Source organism: Pleurodeles waltl, chromosome 12 (assembly GCF_031143425.1).
Source record: "Pleurodeles waltl isolate 20211129_DDA chromosome 12, aPleWal1.hap1.20221129, whole genome shotgun sequence".
Lineage (NCBI taxonomy): Eukaryota > Metazoa > Chordata > Amphibia > Caudata > Salamandridae > Pleurodeles > Pleurodeles waltl.
Window position 1 is genome coordinate 496994097 of NC_090451.1, and position 18429 is coordinate 497012525.

Consider the following 18429-nt stretch of genomic DNA (forward strand, 5'->3'; position numbering starts at 1 on the left):
CCCTGGAGGAATTTCTGGTAAGCAATACCCCTTTTTTCCCCTCAAGAACTGGGAGGAGGAATTCAGAAATCTGCTCACAATTGGGAAAAAAGTACAACAGATCCCTGCATCCTACAAACTATTCAAGGTGTGCACATCAAATTTTATGGATCTCCAGTCCAAAACATTCATCCAAGACCTCTATTTTTCTCCATCGACAAATCAATTCTAAGCGACTTAAAGGTTCAAGATCTTTTACTGAAAGGAGCCATTTACAGTTCAGTACTTTACCTGCACGGTTTCTTAAGCAATATTTTTCTGATACAAAAGAAAGAAAAGGGATTCAAACCTGTGATAAATTTAAAGTATTCAATGAGTGGCTGCTCTATCGCTACTTCAAAATGGAAGACATCTCCTGCGAAATATTCTTTTGACAGGAGATTGGATGGTCAGGTTGGATCTCAAAGATGCTTACCTCACCATTCCAATCTTCCCTCCTCATTGGAGATTCCTCCAGTTTTTATGGAAGGATCAGGTGTACAAATTTCTAGCTCTTCTCTCCGGCCTATCCTCTGCACCATGATGCTTTACCAAACTCCTAAGACCAATGGTGGAGTTTCTACGTACAAGGGGAGTTCGGATGATCATCTGCTTAGATGACATTCTTTTGATGGACCAATCCCCTCAGCATCTCAAATACAGCTTGTACACGACTATTGCTCTCCTCCAGGACCTAGGTTTTATCATCAACCAACAGTAATCAGAACTCGTTCCAACTCAACAAATTGCTTTCCTAGGATTCCAAATAGACTCACTGAAAGCTTCCCTGAGTCGTCCTCCATCGAAGGTCTCAAAGATTCGGAAAGAACTCCGTACAGTCCTTTGACAAGACAGAATATCCTTACGCCAACTGGTCAGGATAGTGGGACTTCTCTCATCCTCCATCCAAGCCATCATCCCAGGGCCCCTCCACCATCGGGCTCGTCAAAGCTAAAAGCCACTCATTTACGCAAGGGTCTAACTTAAGGGCACTCAAAGAGTCACACACTAGTCACCGAAAAGCCATAAGCATGCTGAAAATGAAAAAATACAACTTGGCAGCTGGGCAACAGTGACTGTAGGTGAAACTACTTCTGAAAGTCATGAAGCTTGTACTGAACTCTTCTTGAACAAACTGTTGAAAATGAAACTGGTATTAATTTACACAAAGGGCCCCCATGTCACACAATTCCACAACTAAAAATTCCAATCCAACCCACATATTTCCACTGCACACTATATACATCCACTCCACTCCATTACACATGGGTAAAAGACATTGGCCCTCATTCTGACCCTGGCGGTCGGCGGAGAGACGGCGGTCGGACCGCGAACAGACCGGCGGTATTAAAAATGGCATTCTGACCGCGGCGGTCCCCGCCGCGACCGACCGCTACTTCTCCACTCCGACCGCCGCGGCGGTCATGACCGCGGGGCTGGAGTTTGCGCACTCCGGCCCGGCGGTCGTCCCAAGACCGCCAAGGGTATTATGACCCTGCCTAACGCCGCGGTTTCTTGCGGGCGGGAACCGCCGTGCGAACCATGGCGGTAAGCACTATCGGGGCCAGGGAATTCCTTCCCTGGCACTGATAGGGGTCTCCCCCACCCCCCACTACGCACCCGAGTCCTCCCCCCACACCCTCCACCCCCCTGCCACCCCCCAGAGGTGGTACGAACCCCCTCCCCACCCCCACCCCGACATGCACATACATGTACCGCGACATGCACACACCCCCAACATGCACATATACACACCCCCTACACACACATACACAACGGGGACACATACCCGCACACATACATGCCGACATGCGCACCTGCCGAACAGCACACATTACCCATAGACACAGCAGCACCCCCCGCCCGCATACACGCACTCACACACCCCCTCTACACACTCACACGCACACCCCCATGCACGCCCACATCACACAACACCCCCCCACCCCCTCCCCTCACGGACGATCAACTTACCTTGTGCATTGGTCCTCCGGGAGGCGACGGGAGCCATAGGGACGTGACCGCCAACAGAAGACCGCCAACAGAAGACCGCCACACAGAAATGTGGGTCGTAATTCTGTGGGCGGTGTTCTGCTGGCGTGGCGGTGGAGGTTGACCAGTCTCCACTTTCCCGCCGACCGCCAGTGTGGCTGCTGGCGGTTTTCCGGCGGAACGCTCCCAGCGGTCAGAATGCGCACAGCGGCACACCGCCGCGGTCGGCGGTCTTCACCGCGGCGGTAACTCAGCGGTCTTGCGAAAAGACCGCCAAGGTCAGAATGAGGGCCATTGTCATTTGCAACCCCAATAGCTCTAACTCTGGCAAACGCGAGAGCTATTGGCTTTGCTGCACCAAATAATTGCCATTCAGTCAGGAAGAGGTGGGAACATTCCTCCCCTTTCCTTAATTTTCACCAGCTTGCCATGGTTTTGTTTTTTTCTTAGCTCTGGAATCCTCTGTGGTGACCAAAAAAGTTGGGTTACTTGTTAGTTTGTTGTGTGCGACCTATAAAATGCTAGCACACACTCCATTGGCATTTTTATACCTGCAAATTGCTCTAAATTCTCGGACTCAGCCCCGCAAGCTTTTCTAAGGCTTCTTACACAAACACATTTCTCTATTCTCGCACAATGGAGAAGCAATGGTTGCTAAGAATCCTTGTACATCCAGACGTTCTTTTTTGTTATTTCAAAAACGAACTGTAAGGAATGATTAGGAAATTGTATACAATTTTGTTTTGCCTTTGTTTTCACATTTCCATTGGTTGTTTGATATTTGTTATAAATGTGCCTTCTTTCTGTTTATTAATGTCTAAACTCGGAGTCCATTCCCACAACTCTTGATCAGTGATGTCTCCTCCAGTGAGCATTCTTCATTTGAAGCGCCTCTGCTGCCTGAGCCGTCTCAGTGAGCTCCAAGAGCTGTAATAACAAGGAAATGTCCGGGTACTGCAACATAAAGTGTTCAGATTATCTAATCCGCGCCTCTTATCATTTGCTCCCGCTTTCCTCCTTCTTCATTTTTTTTTTAATACTGCGTGTGATAGCGTAAGCGTAGCATCTTCACACTGCTACTGGACTGCTCGCTTCCCCACTTGTCATTACACCAGGCCCTCTCCTCCCCACACACCAACTGCTCCTTTTATCTCTCTCTCTCTCTCACTGCCACTCCCACCTTTCATCTCACAATACCACTGCCCCTTCTCATCCCTCCCATACCTTACCTATCTCCTCTATACTGCCTGCTAACACAGGCTACCTGACTGTGGCTCCCACGCTGTGCACTGGTCCACCTCTCTCATCCCTCCCTTTCGTTGCCCCTCCACTTCTCTCTCTCTCTCTCTCTCTCTCTCCTGTACTCTCTTTTTCCCTTGCAACTCGCTCTCTCACGTACTGTCCCGCCTCACTAACATTCCAATACAACATACATACTTCCACTACACACCACATACATGCACTACACTACAAAGCAAAACGCCTAGCTAAAACATTATCACTTCTCACAAATGCGAAACCCATTGTATTGCAAATGCTTGTTTTTTATTGTCGCGCCTAATCGACGGAATCTGCAATTGCCTAACTGCAGCGCAAGGGGTTTCCCTTCTCGCTCTCTAGGCGTAGCTGGGAGGAGCCTTCAAGTTTTACGGGGTGTTTCGGTTTCATTTCCATTGCAGAGAAAAATAAGGAGCGACTTGCGAGAGAAGGCAGGGCAGACCTTAAACGCGGCTGAAAATGGAAGAAGAGACACAGTTTTGCGGTAACTGGTAAGACTGTTGCGTGGCGTTTGTTATTATTTAGAAATCAAGAAAGTGTGTCAGGAAGACCTTAGCAAAGATAACAACTCGAAGGATTTGTGCTCTCTTAGACATTGTTTCGAGAGGAGGCATTTAGATGGTTTACTTAATTGCTTTGTGATCAGGGGTGAAGGTTCCTTTGGTGCAGTAGGTGCAGTGCCACCGCGACCCAGAGTCCTGATGGGGCCCGCTAAGCCCTGAATATCCCTGTATTTTAACAGTCATACAACAGCCTGGGACCGTGTACTTCAGTGCACTAGGGTCGGTAACACATTGGCTACGCTAGCATTTTGCGATAGTTTCTAGTTTGGCACTTTGGGCCTGATTACAACTTTGGAGGACGGTGTTAAACCGTCCCAAAAGTGGCGGATATACCACCTACCGTATTACGAGTCCATTATATCCTATGGAACTCGTAATACGGTAGGTGGTATATCCGTCACTTTTGGGACGGTTTAACACCGTCCTCCAAAGTTGTAATCAGGCCCTTTGTCTGTTGTTTGGCGAGTGGCCGCTTAGTTGTGTATCATTCATTGCCACTGGTATGCTTGACTTGGAAAAGCGCTACGTTTCGAGTAGGACTGAGATACAGTGGACTTTAGCCTGAAGTTTGCATTTCTAAAGATACTAGTTAATCGTGCTGTTATGAAAACTCTCTCCACCTCCCAGGTATTCCCCGCGCCCATAGCTGCCAAGTTTTGGTTCCCGTACTTTCTTCAGTCAGTGCTTGAAATGAAAAACGAATAGTGGAAGTAGCCTGTACCAGGGTAACTGCTTACTTCTGAGACGTGCTTGTACCCTCCAGTTTAAACACAGAAGAGTCCCAAAACGACTTTTCAGATTATAAGATAAAATCTGTGGTGCTGAATTTCCCTTGAACACAAAACGTAGGCACACTGGGTGGTTGATTTGGTCTAGAACTAGACTCGTGGACAAAGACAAGGTTATATTTCATACCACAGTTGTTCAAGACTTCACCATAATGATTATGTGTAAAGTGCGACTCATCATTTCCCTCAGCGTCCATCAGACCACACACCTGTATGGAGGGAAGTTTACAAAAGCAAGCATTAAAACCCCCCACCCACAATAGTAAATGAAATGTCTTTGTTTTTACTTGCTAAAATGTTACTCAATTCAAACATGTTGGTCAAAGTATAAATAATCTTTGCACTTGTGTGAATTGAACAAATCGTCATACACATTAATTACAAGCGCTTGGAAGTCCCCTGGTAAAACTAAGCATAACATCTGGTGTAAGAGGGAGTTTGACAAGAGTTTGCAGATGTTCCAGGGAATAGGACTGGTACCAGAATAGCCAGACCACCCAGCCCGCCCTGTAGGGAATGGTAGAGCAGGTGAAGAGAGGGTGGAATACCCATCAACATGAAATGTGTACGTAACCCATGTCTCCCGAAGGCAAAACATATTAAAATCGTTAATAATAAGCCAATCAGGGTTATCCAGTTTAGTAGCTATTCTGGCTATATCCAACAAAACCAAATTCATCACATTGTAATTTTGGAACCGTGTGCCCTATTACATTCTGATTCCTCTGCGGATAGATTGAGGTAGGGCAGGGGGGTCAATGGAAGAATGTAATGCCTGCCCTGACTTACCAGTTTAGTCGCCCCAACACAGATTCGGCATACTCTTGAGGCAAATACCACACACAACAAATGTTGCATGATGGAGGCTCAATATCAGAGCCTTTATGTTTCTGATTTCTGAACTAAATCTTATTCCTGCAGCCACCATTTGGTTGAATACAGACGTAGCTGGGCCTTCCTTTTCTCTAATTTCCCTGTCTCTGAAAACACGGGGTCAATTTTGTGGTAATGCTCTTGAGACAGTCAGTTCAGCTCATTGAGAGAATCCAAAGGATCAAAGGTGTTGCTTATTTAAACATTATACGTTATACTTGGCCTTATTGCTGGCCTGGCATGCCCTTGAATTACACGAGAACAACGTCTGAGTAGTCACCCTATAGCAGGAGAGCAGTTATAGTACTTGGTTTAGAGGTTAACCTATTGATAGTGGTCAGTACACTGCCTACCATGGAAGAACACACAAGTTCGCAACAACACAATCACTCGAACAGGTCTTAAGTCATGGACCTCCCCACTTTACTCTTCTCATCATTATAATGTCGTGATAGAGCTGTTGGAAGCCTCCCACTCTGATGTCCACCAGTGCACCATCTTATTCTTGAGCTTAGTTCATTTCTCGACTGAGTATCCTACAAACGCAGTACACCGTTAAAGATAATTACACAGGGCGTTGCCTCAGGGGGAAGACGCAAAGTGTATGGCAGGCTCAGGTGCGGAGCATCATCCTTAGGTGATGTCAAACTATCAGACTCCTAGGGTAAAAACAGTGGCGTTGGATCATTCTGCATTGGGCCTCTAAAGACATATGGATTGGTTGCTTTACTGCTCTTAGTTGCCCCAAGGTAGCACCCTTGCTACACTGAGTTAATTAAGGGCATCTTTGGTTGCTCACCTGGCACTATCTCCGACAAACACTAAGCCCTCTTTTTGGCTGACTGATTCGGAATATTTATTGTTGCCAAGATGGTTGCCAAGTTAGACTTAAGCCCTTTACATTTTTTGAGAATAGTATCCAAAATTTGCGACATGTTCTTGTTGTTTCTTACTTGCCCACAGTTACAGTCGCCCTTGACATTCTCTAATAAAATCGATTGCCCTTTTGGCTGCGAGGTCTAGGGACAGCTTTCATTTTCTTAGTACGTGGGGACTCACTCGACCTAGGAGGGGAGATATTAATCAGTAAAGGAACGTTAGAAACACATAGATTAGACATAGACACAGCGTTGGTATTGGTTAAGCAAACACAATTTTTCGTAAGGCTAATGCCAGGACCCTTAGTCACAGGATCAATGGTTAATGCCTCATTAACTGCACCTTGCATACGTTCTAATGATCCTTCAACATTTAAAATTTCATTAACAGTTACCCCTATTGCATTAGACAAAAGGTTCACAGCACCTGACTTCTGTTTGCCCATAGGCTGCCAGTAACCAAATACAATCCATAAATCAAAGAAAAATAAGGTAGCCCAGTCCAGTCTCCCCCAGCCTCTGACAGGGTCAGTTGGGGCCATCTTGACCAGGCCTTCGCCCTGGTGCAGCCCAACGTGTTGCTGGTTCTTATGACGTGCTGTAAACTGCCAAATACGATGCCCCTCCTCCTAGTCACTTAGGCACTGTGAGGCTCATAGTCCAACTGCAGCAAAAACTTCAACAAAGCGCATTTTAAATGGATTCCTACCACAGGTTTCATAGAAGCCCCACCTTTGTGCCCCAGCTCCCAACAGCCTCTTGAAAGGCTGCCAACACCCCTCCATGTTGCAGAGGCCGCCTTTCCATAAACACACAGAGTTACGCTGAGCAAGTGTCCCCTCTCCTTGTCTTTTACTTGCAGCTCCCACTATTTCCCAGAAACCCCCGTTGCTCAAACAAAACCCTAATTACTGCTGTTAGTGCCTGCAGATACCACTCTCTGTAGAGCAGAAGAACTCTCCATGTCTCAGCTCCCCCCCACCACAACATAACAGCCCTCTGCGCCCAAATTGTAACCATAAATACTTTTAGGTCCACCCTCTGTTAGTGTTGCAGATGCCCCCTCTTAAACCATCCCCCCTTTTATTTGTTGTCAAATCTCTCTGTGCAACAAATGTCTCCAACCTGCATCTTTATTTGTGTGCCCACAGGGGACCAACTCTCTGTGGCTAGTACTCTCCCCACGTGCCTAGGTCCCCATTGTTCCCTCTGCCTAGGTCCCCATTGTTTCCTCTAACATCACTACTACCCACTTGCCTTTCTTACAGGTCCCCAGACTCTTAATCCTAAGGTGCCCTTCAGGTCCCTTCCCCAATTTCCTTGTGTAAGAGTTCCCTCCTACTCCGTATCTGACACAGGCAACACCAGTCTCTGCTAATTTGCTATTGCTTTGTTAGGTCTGAAATCCAAAACCAGCATAATTTCTCTTGATAAGAACACTATCCAAGGGAAAATACAGACTAATTGGCACCCTAAGCAAGTACATGTCGTACCATAAGTAGCCCAGAAGTAGAACCTTCTTAAAAAATTATGAAAAAAGCTTAAAAAGGAGGGCTGTAAGCATTACAAAATATTTATACCCATGGAAATTAATAAAACAGTTACATGGCAAGTTAGGAAAGCATTTACAAATATATACATTTGTTATACTTTAAAGGGTCAAAGCTTGCACAATTACCTCACATGCCATTCATTTCTTATAATAATGTAAAAGGTCACACAGTATTTTCCACTGATCTGGTTCAAGTGATGCAGAGGTCTCATGTTATTATATGTCAGGCATGAGTAGATATTTAGCTCTTACTGTTTTTATTTAGCTATAAATGATTTGAAGGCCTTCAAATTGGGTATTGGGGAAGTACAAAACCACAATAAAACGAGATCTTGATAGTCCATCCATGTTTTACAAGAAACAGTTTGAGATCTGCATCATAAAATGTACTGCAATTCCATGTAATGGTGTTGAGTCAAAAGCTATGTGGCGCATTTCTAGTAATATAGGGCCAGATGTAGGGAGCCTTTTGCATGTCGCAAACTGCGAAAAACGCAGTTTGCGACATGCAAAAGGCCTAACGCGATGCACATCCTCAAATTGCGAGTCGGTACCGACTCGCAATTTGAGGATGCGACTCGCAAATAGGAAGGGGTGTTCCCTTCCTATTTGCCAATGGACCACTGCCTACTCTGAAAAAATGAAACCAAATTGTTTCATTATTTTTTTGAATTGAAACTCGTTTTCCTTTAAGGAAAACGGGCTGCAATAAAAAAAAAAAAAACTGCTTTATTAAAAAAAGCAGTCACAGACATGGAGGTCTGCTGTCTCCAGCAGGCCACCATCCCTGTGAGTGCAGGAACTCGCTATGGGGTCGCAATTTGCGACCCACCTCATTAATATTCATGAGGTGGGTCTTTGCGACCCCATAGCGAGTCGCAGAAGGTGTCTGAGACACCTTTCTGCATACCAGTTTGCGAGTTGGTATGACTCGCAATTTGCAAGTCGCAAATTTTTTTTTTGGCTACATCTGGCCCATAGTGTTATACTAAATTACTAGTTTTGAACCCTCAAATATTTCCATTGTCAAACACTCGTTGTGTGGTTTCTAAGCCACACCCATGGGCCACCCATTCTATTACTTAGTGTCCAGCCTGGGAGCGTGAGTTCGCGGTTGCCCTGAGGACAGTGCTTTCAACATAATAGGGTGTACCTTCTCTGTTTGCACCCGGAGCACCTGCTGAAAGGTGCGCCAAGGTGCAAACCGTAAAAGTGCACCCTATCTGTAATAGGGGCCCTCATTGAATGTATGTTAACGCCTTAAAACGAGGTGAGGAGGAATTTAATTAATCATTTGTTCCTCTATGAGCCAAAAGACCAGTCCACGACTGGATAGTTCTTTTCAGTTTTTTCAGTTTCAAACAACAAAACCCTGAACTTTTTAATACATGATCATTCCAATTGGAGAGCTGTTTTTTCTGTTCGAGGCAGCTTCCCTAGATATTTTGGTGTGCAGACCTCTATGTATTTACTTATTTTATTAAATGTGTTGTAGCACATTTTAGTACTTTAGAAGACTGAGGCCCTCATTCTGACCCTAGCGGTCGGTGATAAAGCGGCGGCCAAGCCGCCAACAGGCCGGCGGTCCAAAATATGCAATTCTGACCCTGGCGGGAACCGCCAACACAGCCCGCCGCATTAACACTCCGACCGCCACGGCGGTACAAACAAACAGCGCGGCGGTCCCCGCCAACAGCCAGGCGGCGACAATGTACCGCCCACCCTATCACGACCCACCAATCCGCCACCTTTTCCGGGGCGGGAGCACCGCCGATAAAAACACGGCGGAAACAGACTACGAACGGGAAAACGCTCACCTCTACGCACTCCACGCGAGATTCCGGCAGTATGGAACCAGAGTTCCTGCTCATATACCAGGAGCACGCCCGGCGGCGCGGAAGACATCGGTGAGTACTGCACCTACGACACAGGGGAGGGAAAAGATTACCGGCACACACCCACCCACCCATACCCACTACAACACACACATCAATGCATTCCCACAGATCACTGTCACAACCCACAAACCCCCCCCTCCGAAATAATGCAAAGACCAAAAGAAGAGATCATAAACGGGCAGATATATTGAAATATGGACACCAGTAATCCCAATAAATAAATAAACTATGTACAAAATATACACAGCTACTAAATGTAGTCCAACCACTGTCCGTGGACCACAGGGGTCCTGTGCAAAGGGGCAAGGCCCAGTCCCACGACAAGAACTCCACGGAGAGAACACTGCAGGGGCATCAGAAAGAAAATAGGACAGGCACCTCAGGGGGAAGGGAAGGGGGGGCACCTCAGCCACTTGAGTACACGACGCCAGATCCACGAGGGGACTCCATGACCACTGGGCCATCCTGGGGAGTGCAAAGCCAGAGTGCAAAGCCACAGTCCAAACAGTCCATACAGTGGGTGGCCTGCCCACTGGGCCATCCTGGGGAGTGCAAAGCCACAGTCCAAACAGTCCATACAGTGGGTGGCCTGCCCACTGGGCCATCCTGGGGAGTGCAAAGCCACAGTCCAAACAGTCCATACAGTGGGTGGCCTGCCCACTGGGCCATCCTGGGGAGTGCAAAGCCACAGTCCATACAGTCCATACAGTGGGTGGCCTGCCCACTGGGCCATCCTGGGGAGTGCAAAGCCACAGTCCATACAGTCCATACAGTGGGTGGCCTGCCCACTGGGCCATCCTGGGGAGTGCAAAGCCACAGTCCATACAGTCCATAACAGACCCCACTGCCACTGGAGGAGGCATGTTGGCCAGAGGACATCCTGCAGCCCTGCCCGAGATAGATCCTGCCCTGCCACGTCTGCCAAAGGGCCAGCGGTTCTTGCCTGGAAGGGCCCAGTTCAGCGCCTCATGCCTTGAAGGGCCCAGTTCAGCGGGTCTTGCCTTGAAGGGCCCAGTTCAGCGGTTCTTGAGACGGCGGGGCCCAGCGGAGCGGTGCTTGAGACGGCGGGGCCCAGTTCAGCGGTTCTTGAGACGGCGGGGCCCAGTTCAGCGGTTCTTGAGACGGCGGGGCCCAGCGGAGCGGTGCTTGAGACGGCGGGCCCAGTTCAGCGGTTCTTGAGACGGCGGGGCCCAGCGGAGCGGTGCTCGAGACGGCGGGGCCCAGTTCAGCGGTTCTTGAGACGGCGGGGCCCAGTTCAGCGGTTCTTGAGACGGCGGGGCCCAGCGGAGCGGTGCTTGAGACGGCGGGCCCAGTTCAGCGGTTCTTGAGACGGCAGGGCCCAGCGGAGCGGTGCTCGAGACGGCGGGGCCCAGTTCAGCGGTTCTTGAGACGGCGGGGCCCAGTTCAGCGGTTCTTGAGACGGCGGGGCCCAGCGGAGCGGTGCTTGAGACGGCGGGGCCCAGTTCAGCGGTTCTTGAGACGGCGGGGCCCAGCGGAGCGGTGCTCGAGACGGCGGGGCCCAGTTCAGCGGTTCTTGAGACGGCGGGGCCCAGTTCAGCGGTTCTTGAGATGGCGGGGCCCAGCGGAGCGGTGCTTGAGACGGCGGGGCCCAGTTCAGCGGTTCTTGAGACGGCGGGGCCCAGTTCAGCGGTTCTTGAGACGGCGGGGCCCAGCGGAGCGGTGCTTGAGACGGCGGGGCCCAGTTCAGCGGTTCTTGAGACGGCGGGCCCAGCGGAGCGGTGCTCGAGACGGCGGGGCCCAGTTCAGCGGTTCTTGAGACGGCGGGGCCCAGTTCAGCGGTTCTTGAGACGGCGGGGCCCAGCGGAGCGGTGCTTGAGACGGCGGGGCCCAGTTCAGCGGTTCTTGAGACGGCGGGGCCCAGCGGAGCGGTGCTTGAGACGGCCGGGGCCCAGTTCAGCGGTTCTTGAGACGGCGGGGCCCAGCGGAGCGGTGCTTGAGACGGCGGGGCCCAGCGGAGCGGTGCTTGAGACGGCGGCTGGTCTATGGCCAACTGCTCATTGCCTGGTGGTGCCCTCCTGGGCAGCGGGGATGGTGCTCCTTCAATGCCCACCTGGGCTGTGGGTGGTGGGGCCCTCCTGGCCAGCTGGGCTGGGTCCTCCCTGGGCAGCGGCTATGGGGGTGGTGGGCTCTCCCGGGGCAGCTGTGCCGGTTCCTCCCGGGGCAGCGGCTATGGGGGTTGTGGGCTCCTCCTGGGCAGCATGCCTGCTGCCTGACCTCTCCGACTTGCTGCCCTTGCCCTCCTTAGTCGTGAGTCTGTGGCCCTTTCCTCCCTTTGGAGCTGTGGCTGGTGACTGTCTCTGGGTGGTGTCCGGGGGGGATGTAGAAGGCGGGCTCCTGCGGCGCCCCTTCCGCCTTCTGCTCCTCTTCCCAGGGGGTGGGCTGGCTGTCCCCTTGCTGCTGGGCGAAGATCCAGACATGCGGGCTGGCGGGCTCCAATACCCCTGCACCCTTGTCAAGGGGGCTGCAGGGCTGGTGGTGGCTGAGGTGCTCTTCTTACCCCGACGAGAAGGAGGGGGGGCTCAGGGTCAGGAAAGAAGTTAGCAGTGGCGAGGAAGAGTTTCTTGGGACAATGGAGAGTGGGAGGTACAGTGGGAATGGGAGTGGAGGGAGAGGATGTGGTTGTAGGTGAGTCACGTTTGCTGTCTTTGGGTGCAGGTGCAGGAGGGATAGGCTGTCGTGAGGTGGATGGCTGTTGGGTGGGTGGGTGGCTGCGTTTGTGTGGTGTGGAAGAGGGGGTGACAGACACAGTGGGAGAGGACACAGGGGACGTGTAAATGGCAGTGGGGGTGGTGACTGCACGTGTGCGGACTGGAGTGGAGGGTGTGCTGGTGATGGAAACACTGGCTGATGGTGAGGTGAATGGAGGTGTGAGTGTAGACGTCACAGGGAGGGAGGAGGGAGACGAGGAGGTGGGGGTCACAGAGGTGGTAGTGACTGTTGGCATGTCTGCATCGGAATGTTGCGTGTGTGAATGTCTGCGTGATCTGTGGTGCTTATGTTTGGATGAGCTTCTCTTGGGTGTTGAGGTGTGTGCAGGCTGGTCTGATGGTGTGGGTGGGACAGGCAGAGGAACAGGAGACTGGGAGGAGGGAGTTAGTAGAGGGAGTCAGGAGACAGGGACAATGGCTGCCGTCAGTGCTGAGGCCAGAGCCTGGAACAATCGCTGATGGGCAGCCTGACCCGAATGAATGCCCTCCAGGTACGCATTGCTGCGATGAACCTCCCTCTCCACCCCCTGGATGGCATTCAAAAGGGTAGTCTGCCCAACAATGAGCGTTCGGAGGAGGTCAATGACCTCCTCACTGAGGGCAGCGGGGGTAACAGGGGCAGGGCCTGAGGTGCCTGGGGCGAAGGAGATGCCCGGCTTCCTGGCAGAGCGGGCACGGGGCGAACGCTGAGGGGCTGCTGGGAGGGCGGAGATGTTGCGCTGGGTGGCGGCTGTACCTGTAATGGCGGGGGGCACGGATGGTGCCACCCCCGCAAGGGAGCTCCCTTCCGAGGACGTGTCCGTGTCGCTGCAGGGTCCAGTCGTCCCCGTCGTGCAGCTCCCCTCGCCCTCCGTCTCACTGGTCCAGTCTGACTCTGTGGCATGGCCCTCCTGGGCCATGTGAGATGCAGCTCCCTCCTGCCCCGATGCCACTTCTCCTCCGCCTGATGATGCTGATGCACACAAGCACAGAAAGACAAACAAAAAGGGGGGGGGAGAGAGAAATAAAGGGATATTGAGTACATGGATCTCCGGTACAGTTAGCGGACATGACAGACACAGATGCCCCCTGCACTAAGTTGCGCACTTGTGGTCCGCTACGCATTCCGTGGAACATGCCCTACACGCCTAGAGTTGACAACTGCACCCATGGATGACACGACCCAGGGATGGCTGTACTGACAAACTACTGAGGGTGGTGGCTGGGGACACAGGGGCTTACGGGGGTGCCCAGCCTACAGATATCGCCCTGGCCTAGGGGGACCCACAGCCCTCCTCCCCCACCCAGACACCTCCACTGCGCGACAACAGAGTAGATAATGCTTGTACTCACCCCCTTGTGTCTGCTGTGCTGCCCTCACGCGCCCATCCAAATCAGGGTAGGCCACCGCCAGGATCCGGAACATCAGGGGGGTCAGTTGACGGCAGGCACCCCGCCTACGTTGGGAGGCCATCCCCAGCAGAGACTCAGCGGTCTTCTTGGTCCCGCGGCGGATGTCCTCCCACCTCTTGCGGCAGTGGGTGCCCCGTCGATGGTGGACCCCCAGGGTCCGGACTCCCTTGGCGATGGCACGCCAAATCCCGATCTTCTCATGGGCGCGGACCTATGTGACACGTACAGGGAGGGAGAAATACCACGTTCAAGTTTGTCTGCATTTTCCCTGCCAGTGGCCCAACGCCCCCCATCCCCGCCAGGCCCCCCGCCATGCCCCCCGCAAGGCCCAACATGCCCCCCATCCCCGCCATGCCCCCCGCCATGCCCCCCGCCAGGCCCAACATGCCCCCCATCCCCGCCATGCCCCCGCCAGGCCCAACATGCCCCCCATCCCCGCCATGCCCCCCGCCATGCCCCCCGCCAGGCCCAACATGCCCCCCATCCCCGCCATGCCCCCCGCCAGGCCCAACATGCCCCCCATCCCCGCCATGCCCCCCGCCATGCCCCCCGCCAGGCCCAACATGCCCCCCATCCCCGCCATGCCCCCCGCCATGCCCCCGCCATGCCCCCCGCCAGGCCCAACATGCCCCCCATCCCCGCCAGGCCCCCCGCCAGGCCCCCAAGCCAGCCAGTGGCCCCAAATCCAGATTGAATTAAACTCACTTGTTGGTCTGGAGGACCGTAGAGTAGCGCATACTGGGGGAGGACCCCATCCACAAGTTTCTCCAACTCCTCTCCAGTGAAGGCAGGGGCCCTTTCCCCAGGCGCAGCAGCCATTGTCCCTTCCAGACCGAGGTCACAGCAACACTTGCAGTATAGGTCCTCTCCTGTGAAAGTTCAAGTCGCAAGTGGATTAGTAGATAGAAAATGGCGGTCACGTCCGCAGCGGTGCGTACCGCGGCGGTGCGTCCCGCCACCGCCGGCGCCCTTCGCCATTGGCTCCTGAAACCCATAGGCTTCAATGTTAACCAATGCGGCTTCGCGCCGCCGTCTTCGCCCGCCGCCCGCCGCGGTGTGCCACGCCAGCGCATTGACCTCACATCCCACTGTCACACTTCACAGGTCAGGCAGCCGCCATTTCCAGGCCCACATGGCTCTATTTCATCTGCGTCACACAGGCCTAGGCCTTGCATAGCCACTCAGACACGCCATTCACTGCATAGAGAATCGTTTACTGTGCTAGCTGTGAGTACGTACCTGTGGGTTGCTTGACTGTGTGCTCCATGTTGTCCTTCCTAGGCACCGTCCGCTGGGTTTGGCGAGGAGACGGATGAATCCTCCCGTGTACCGACCGCTGGTGGACCTGTCGACAATGGAAGAACGCCACATTATCCTGACCTACCGTCTTAACCGTGCCACTATACATGAACTGTGTGCCCAGCTGGAGCCCGACCTGATGTCCCCCATCCGCCAACCCACAGGGATTCCCCCTCTGGTGCAGGTCATGTCAGTACTCCATTTCTTGGCAAGTGGGTCATTTCAGACAACAGTGGGAATTGCTTCTGGGATGTCTCAGCCCATGTTTTCGAAGGTGTTATCCAGAGTGTTGTCTGCCCTGATGAAATCCGTGAGGAGCTACATCATTTTCCCTGAGGTGGGCGAATTGGCTACAGTGAAGGGTGATTTCTACGCCCTTGGACATATTCCCAACGTCATTGGTGCCATTGATAGGACCCATGTGGCTTTGGTTCCCCCAAGAGACAGGGAGCAGGTGTACAGGAACAGAAAAAGTTACCATTCAATGAACATCCAGGTGGTGTGTTTGGCTGACCAGTACATCTCGCATGTAAATGCCAAATTCCCAGGGTCAGTGCATGACGCCTACATCCTAAGGAATAGCAGCATCCCTTACGTGATGGAACAGCTAGAGAGACACCGTGTATGGCTAGTGGGGGACTCTGGGTACCCCAACCTGTCGTGGCTACTGACCCCAGTAAGGAATCCCCGGACAAGGGCAGAGGAACGGTACAATGAGGCCCATGGGCGTACTAGGAGGGTGATCGAACGCACCTTTGGCCTCCTGAAGGCCAGGTTTCGGTGCCTGCATATGACAGGTGGATCCCTAATGTACTCACCTAAGAAGGTGTGTCACATCATCGTGGCCTGCTGCATGCTTCACAACCTGGCTTTGCGCCGCCAGGTGCCTTTCCTGCAGGAGGATGGTCGAGACGGTGGTGTTGTGGCAGCTGTGGAACCTGAGGAGAGTGACGAGGAGGAAGACGACGGGGCTGAAACAGACAACAGGGACAGAATCATTGAACAGTACTTCCAATAGGACACAGGTAACAATTCAAAGATAATTTAGTAAATGTGAACTACTCTCCTGCATCTCTGCTGCCTGTCTATTTGCCCCAGTGTATGATGACTGAGTTGTGGCTTTTCCCTCCCTATTTCAGATCTGGGGTCCCCACTACGAGTCCTGTGCTTCGTTTCCCCATGGACTACAGCTTTGTGGCAGCTGTTTGTTGACTTCACCATGTACAAGGACATATTTGCACTGTCATGTCAATTACAATATATTGAAATCACAGCCAGACTCCAGATAGTTTTGTGCAAAATAGGTGTTTATTGAAGTGCTCAAAATGGGATGGGTGGTTTCAAGTGGGTGGGGGCTATGGTGAAGGAATGTCCATGGCAGAGTCCAGAGTAACAGTCACACAGGTGCATTGTCCATAGGCCTGTGGAGAGATGGAGCATGGGCAGTTCAAGGATGGACAGGGTGACAATGTGGGACAGTGGGATGACATCAGGTGGTATCCATTGCTGGCGGGGGTCTTGACATCCTACTCTGTCTTCTTGCGAGATCTCAGGGCCCTCTTGCGGGGTGGTTCTTCTCCTGCAGGAGGTGGGGGTCTGGTGGGCTGCTGCTGTGCGGGGGCCTCCTGTCCACTAGCGCCGGCGGAGGTGGTTGGCTGTTCTTGGTCCAGGCTAGTGGCAGGGGCCCTTGGGTGTTGTTGAGTGTCCGCCCTGGTGTTGACGAGGTCCTGCAGCAGCCCTACCATGGTAACCAGGGTGGAGGTGAGGGCTCTGATGTCCTCCCTGTACCCCCGATAGTGTTCCTCCTGCAGTACCTGGATCTCCTGGAACCGGGCCAGTACCGTCGCCATCGTCTCCTGGGAGCGGTTGTATGCTCCCATGATGGTGGTGAGGACCTCGTGGAGAGTGGGTTCCCTGGGCCCGTCCCCCCCCTGTCGCACAGCTGCCCTCCGAGTTGCCCTGTTTCCCTGGGCCTCTGCCCCCTGGCCGGTGTGCCCACTACCACTGCCCCCAGGTCCCTGTTGTTGTTGGGGTGGTGGGTTATCCTGGGTGCCCTGTAGTGGTAGACACACCGCAGATTGACGCGCCCTGGAGACAGAGGCATGGGCCCGCTGGGTGGGAGCTGTGCTGGTGTTCCCAGAGGGGTTTGGGTCTGTAGTGGCCTGGGCCTGTGTGAGGGGAACCAACTGTCCAGAGGTCCCCGATGGTCCGGGCTGGTCATCGGTGTCCAGGTCGACAGAGCTGCTGTCATCGCTGACGGCCTCTTGGGTGGTGGGTGTGGAGAATTCTGGGCCCTCCGCGGCGGTGTGTTGACGGTCGGGTCCTGCAGGGGTATAGAGGTATGGTTATAGTTTCAATGTGTGGCATATGGGTGTATCTGTGGGTTCCCGTGTCCCCAAGTGCTGGCATTCGTGTGTGGGGGCTTTGGTGAGGGTGGCTTGTGGGGGGGATGTGTATATGCATTGGGCATGCTTTGGTGATGGGTGTCCATGCTTAGTGGACGCATGCAGGCCTAGGTTTTGGGATGTGTGGGTTGTGATGGTGAGACATTGGCGGGGAATAGGTGTGCTGGGGGTGGGGGTGAGGATGGTGGTGGGGGTGAGGATGGTGGTGGGGGTGAGGGTGGGGGTGAGGATGGTGGTGGGGGTGAGGATGGTGGTGGGGGTGGGGGTGAGGGTGGGGTTCGAGGATGGGGGTGAGGGTTGGGGTATGATTTGGCATGCAGGTGGGGGGGAAGCAGTAGTGAAGCTTCAACTTACCAGTATCCATTCCTCCACCGACTCCTGCGAGGCCGTCAGGATGCAGGATGTTCAAGACTTCCTCCTCCCATGATGTAAATTGTGGGGGTTGAGGTGGGGGTCCTCCGCCAGTCTTCTGCACGGCGATGTTGTGCCTGGATACCATGGAACGTACCTTCCCCCGTAGGTCGTTCCATCGCTTCCTGATGTCTTCCCGATTTCTGGGGTGCTGTCCCACAGCGTTGACCCTGTCGACAATCCTCTGCCATAGCTCCGTCCTCCGGGCAATGCTGGTGTATTGGACCTGTGTGCCGAACAGCTGGGGCTCTACCCGAACGATTTCCTCCACCATGACCCTGAGTTCTTCGTCTGTGAAGCGGGGTTGTCTTTGGGGTGCCATGGGGTGGTGTGTATGATGTGTGGGGTGGAGT

At 53.0% G+C, this 18429-nt stretch overlaps 1 protein-coding gene across 1 annotated transcript in view; it reads left to right on the forward strand.

The window, feature by feature from the left end:
* The first annotated feature begins 3667 nt into the window (after positions 1-3667).
* Positions 3668-18429, forward strand: part of XAF1 (XIAP associated factor 1) — a 120076-nt gene continuing 105314 nt past the window's right edge. The window contains exon 1 of the mRNA XM_069217221.1: positions 3668-3779. Within this exon, the coding sequence (XP_069073322.1) occupies positions 3748-3779 (32 nt within the window). The 5' untranslated portion in view covers positions 3668-3747. The remainder of the gene's footprint in view (positions 3780-18429) is intronic.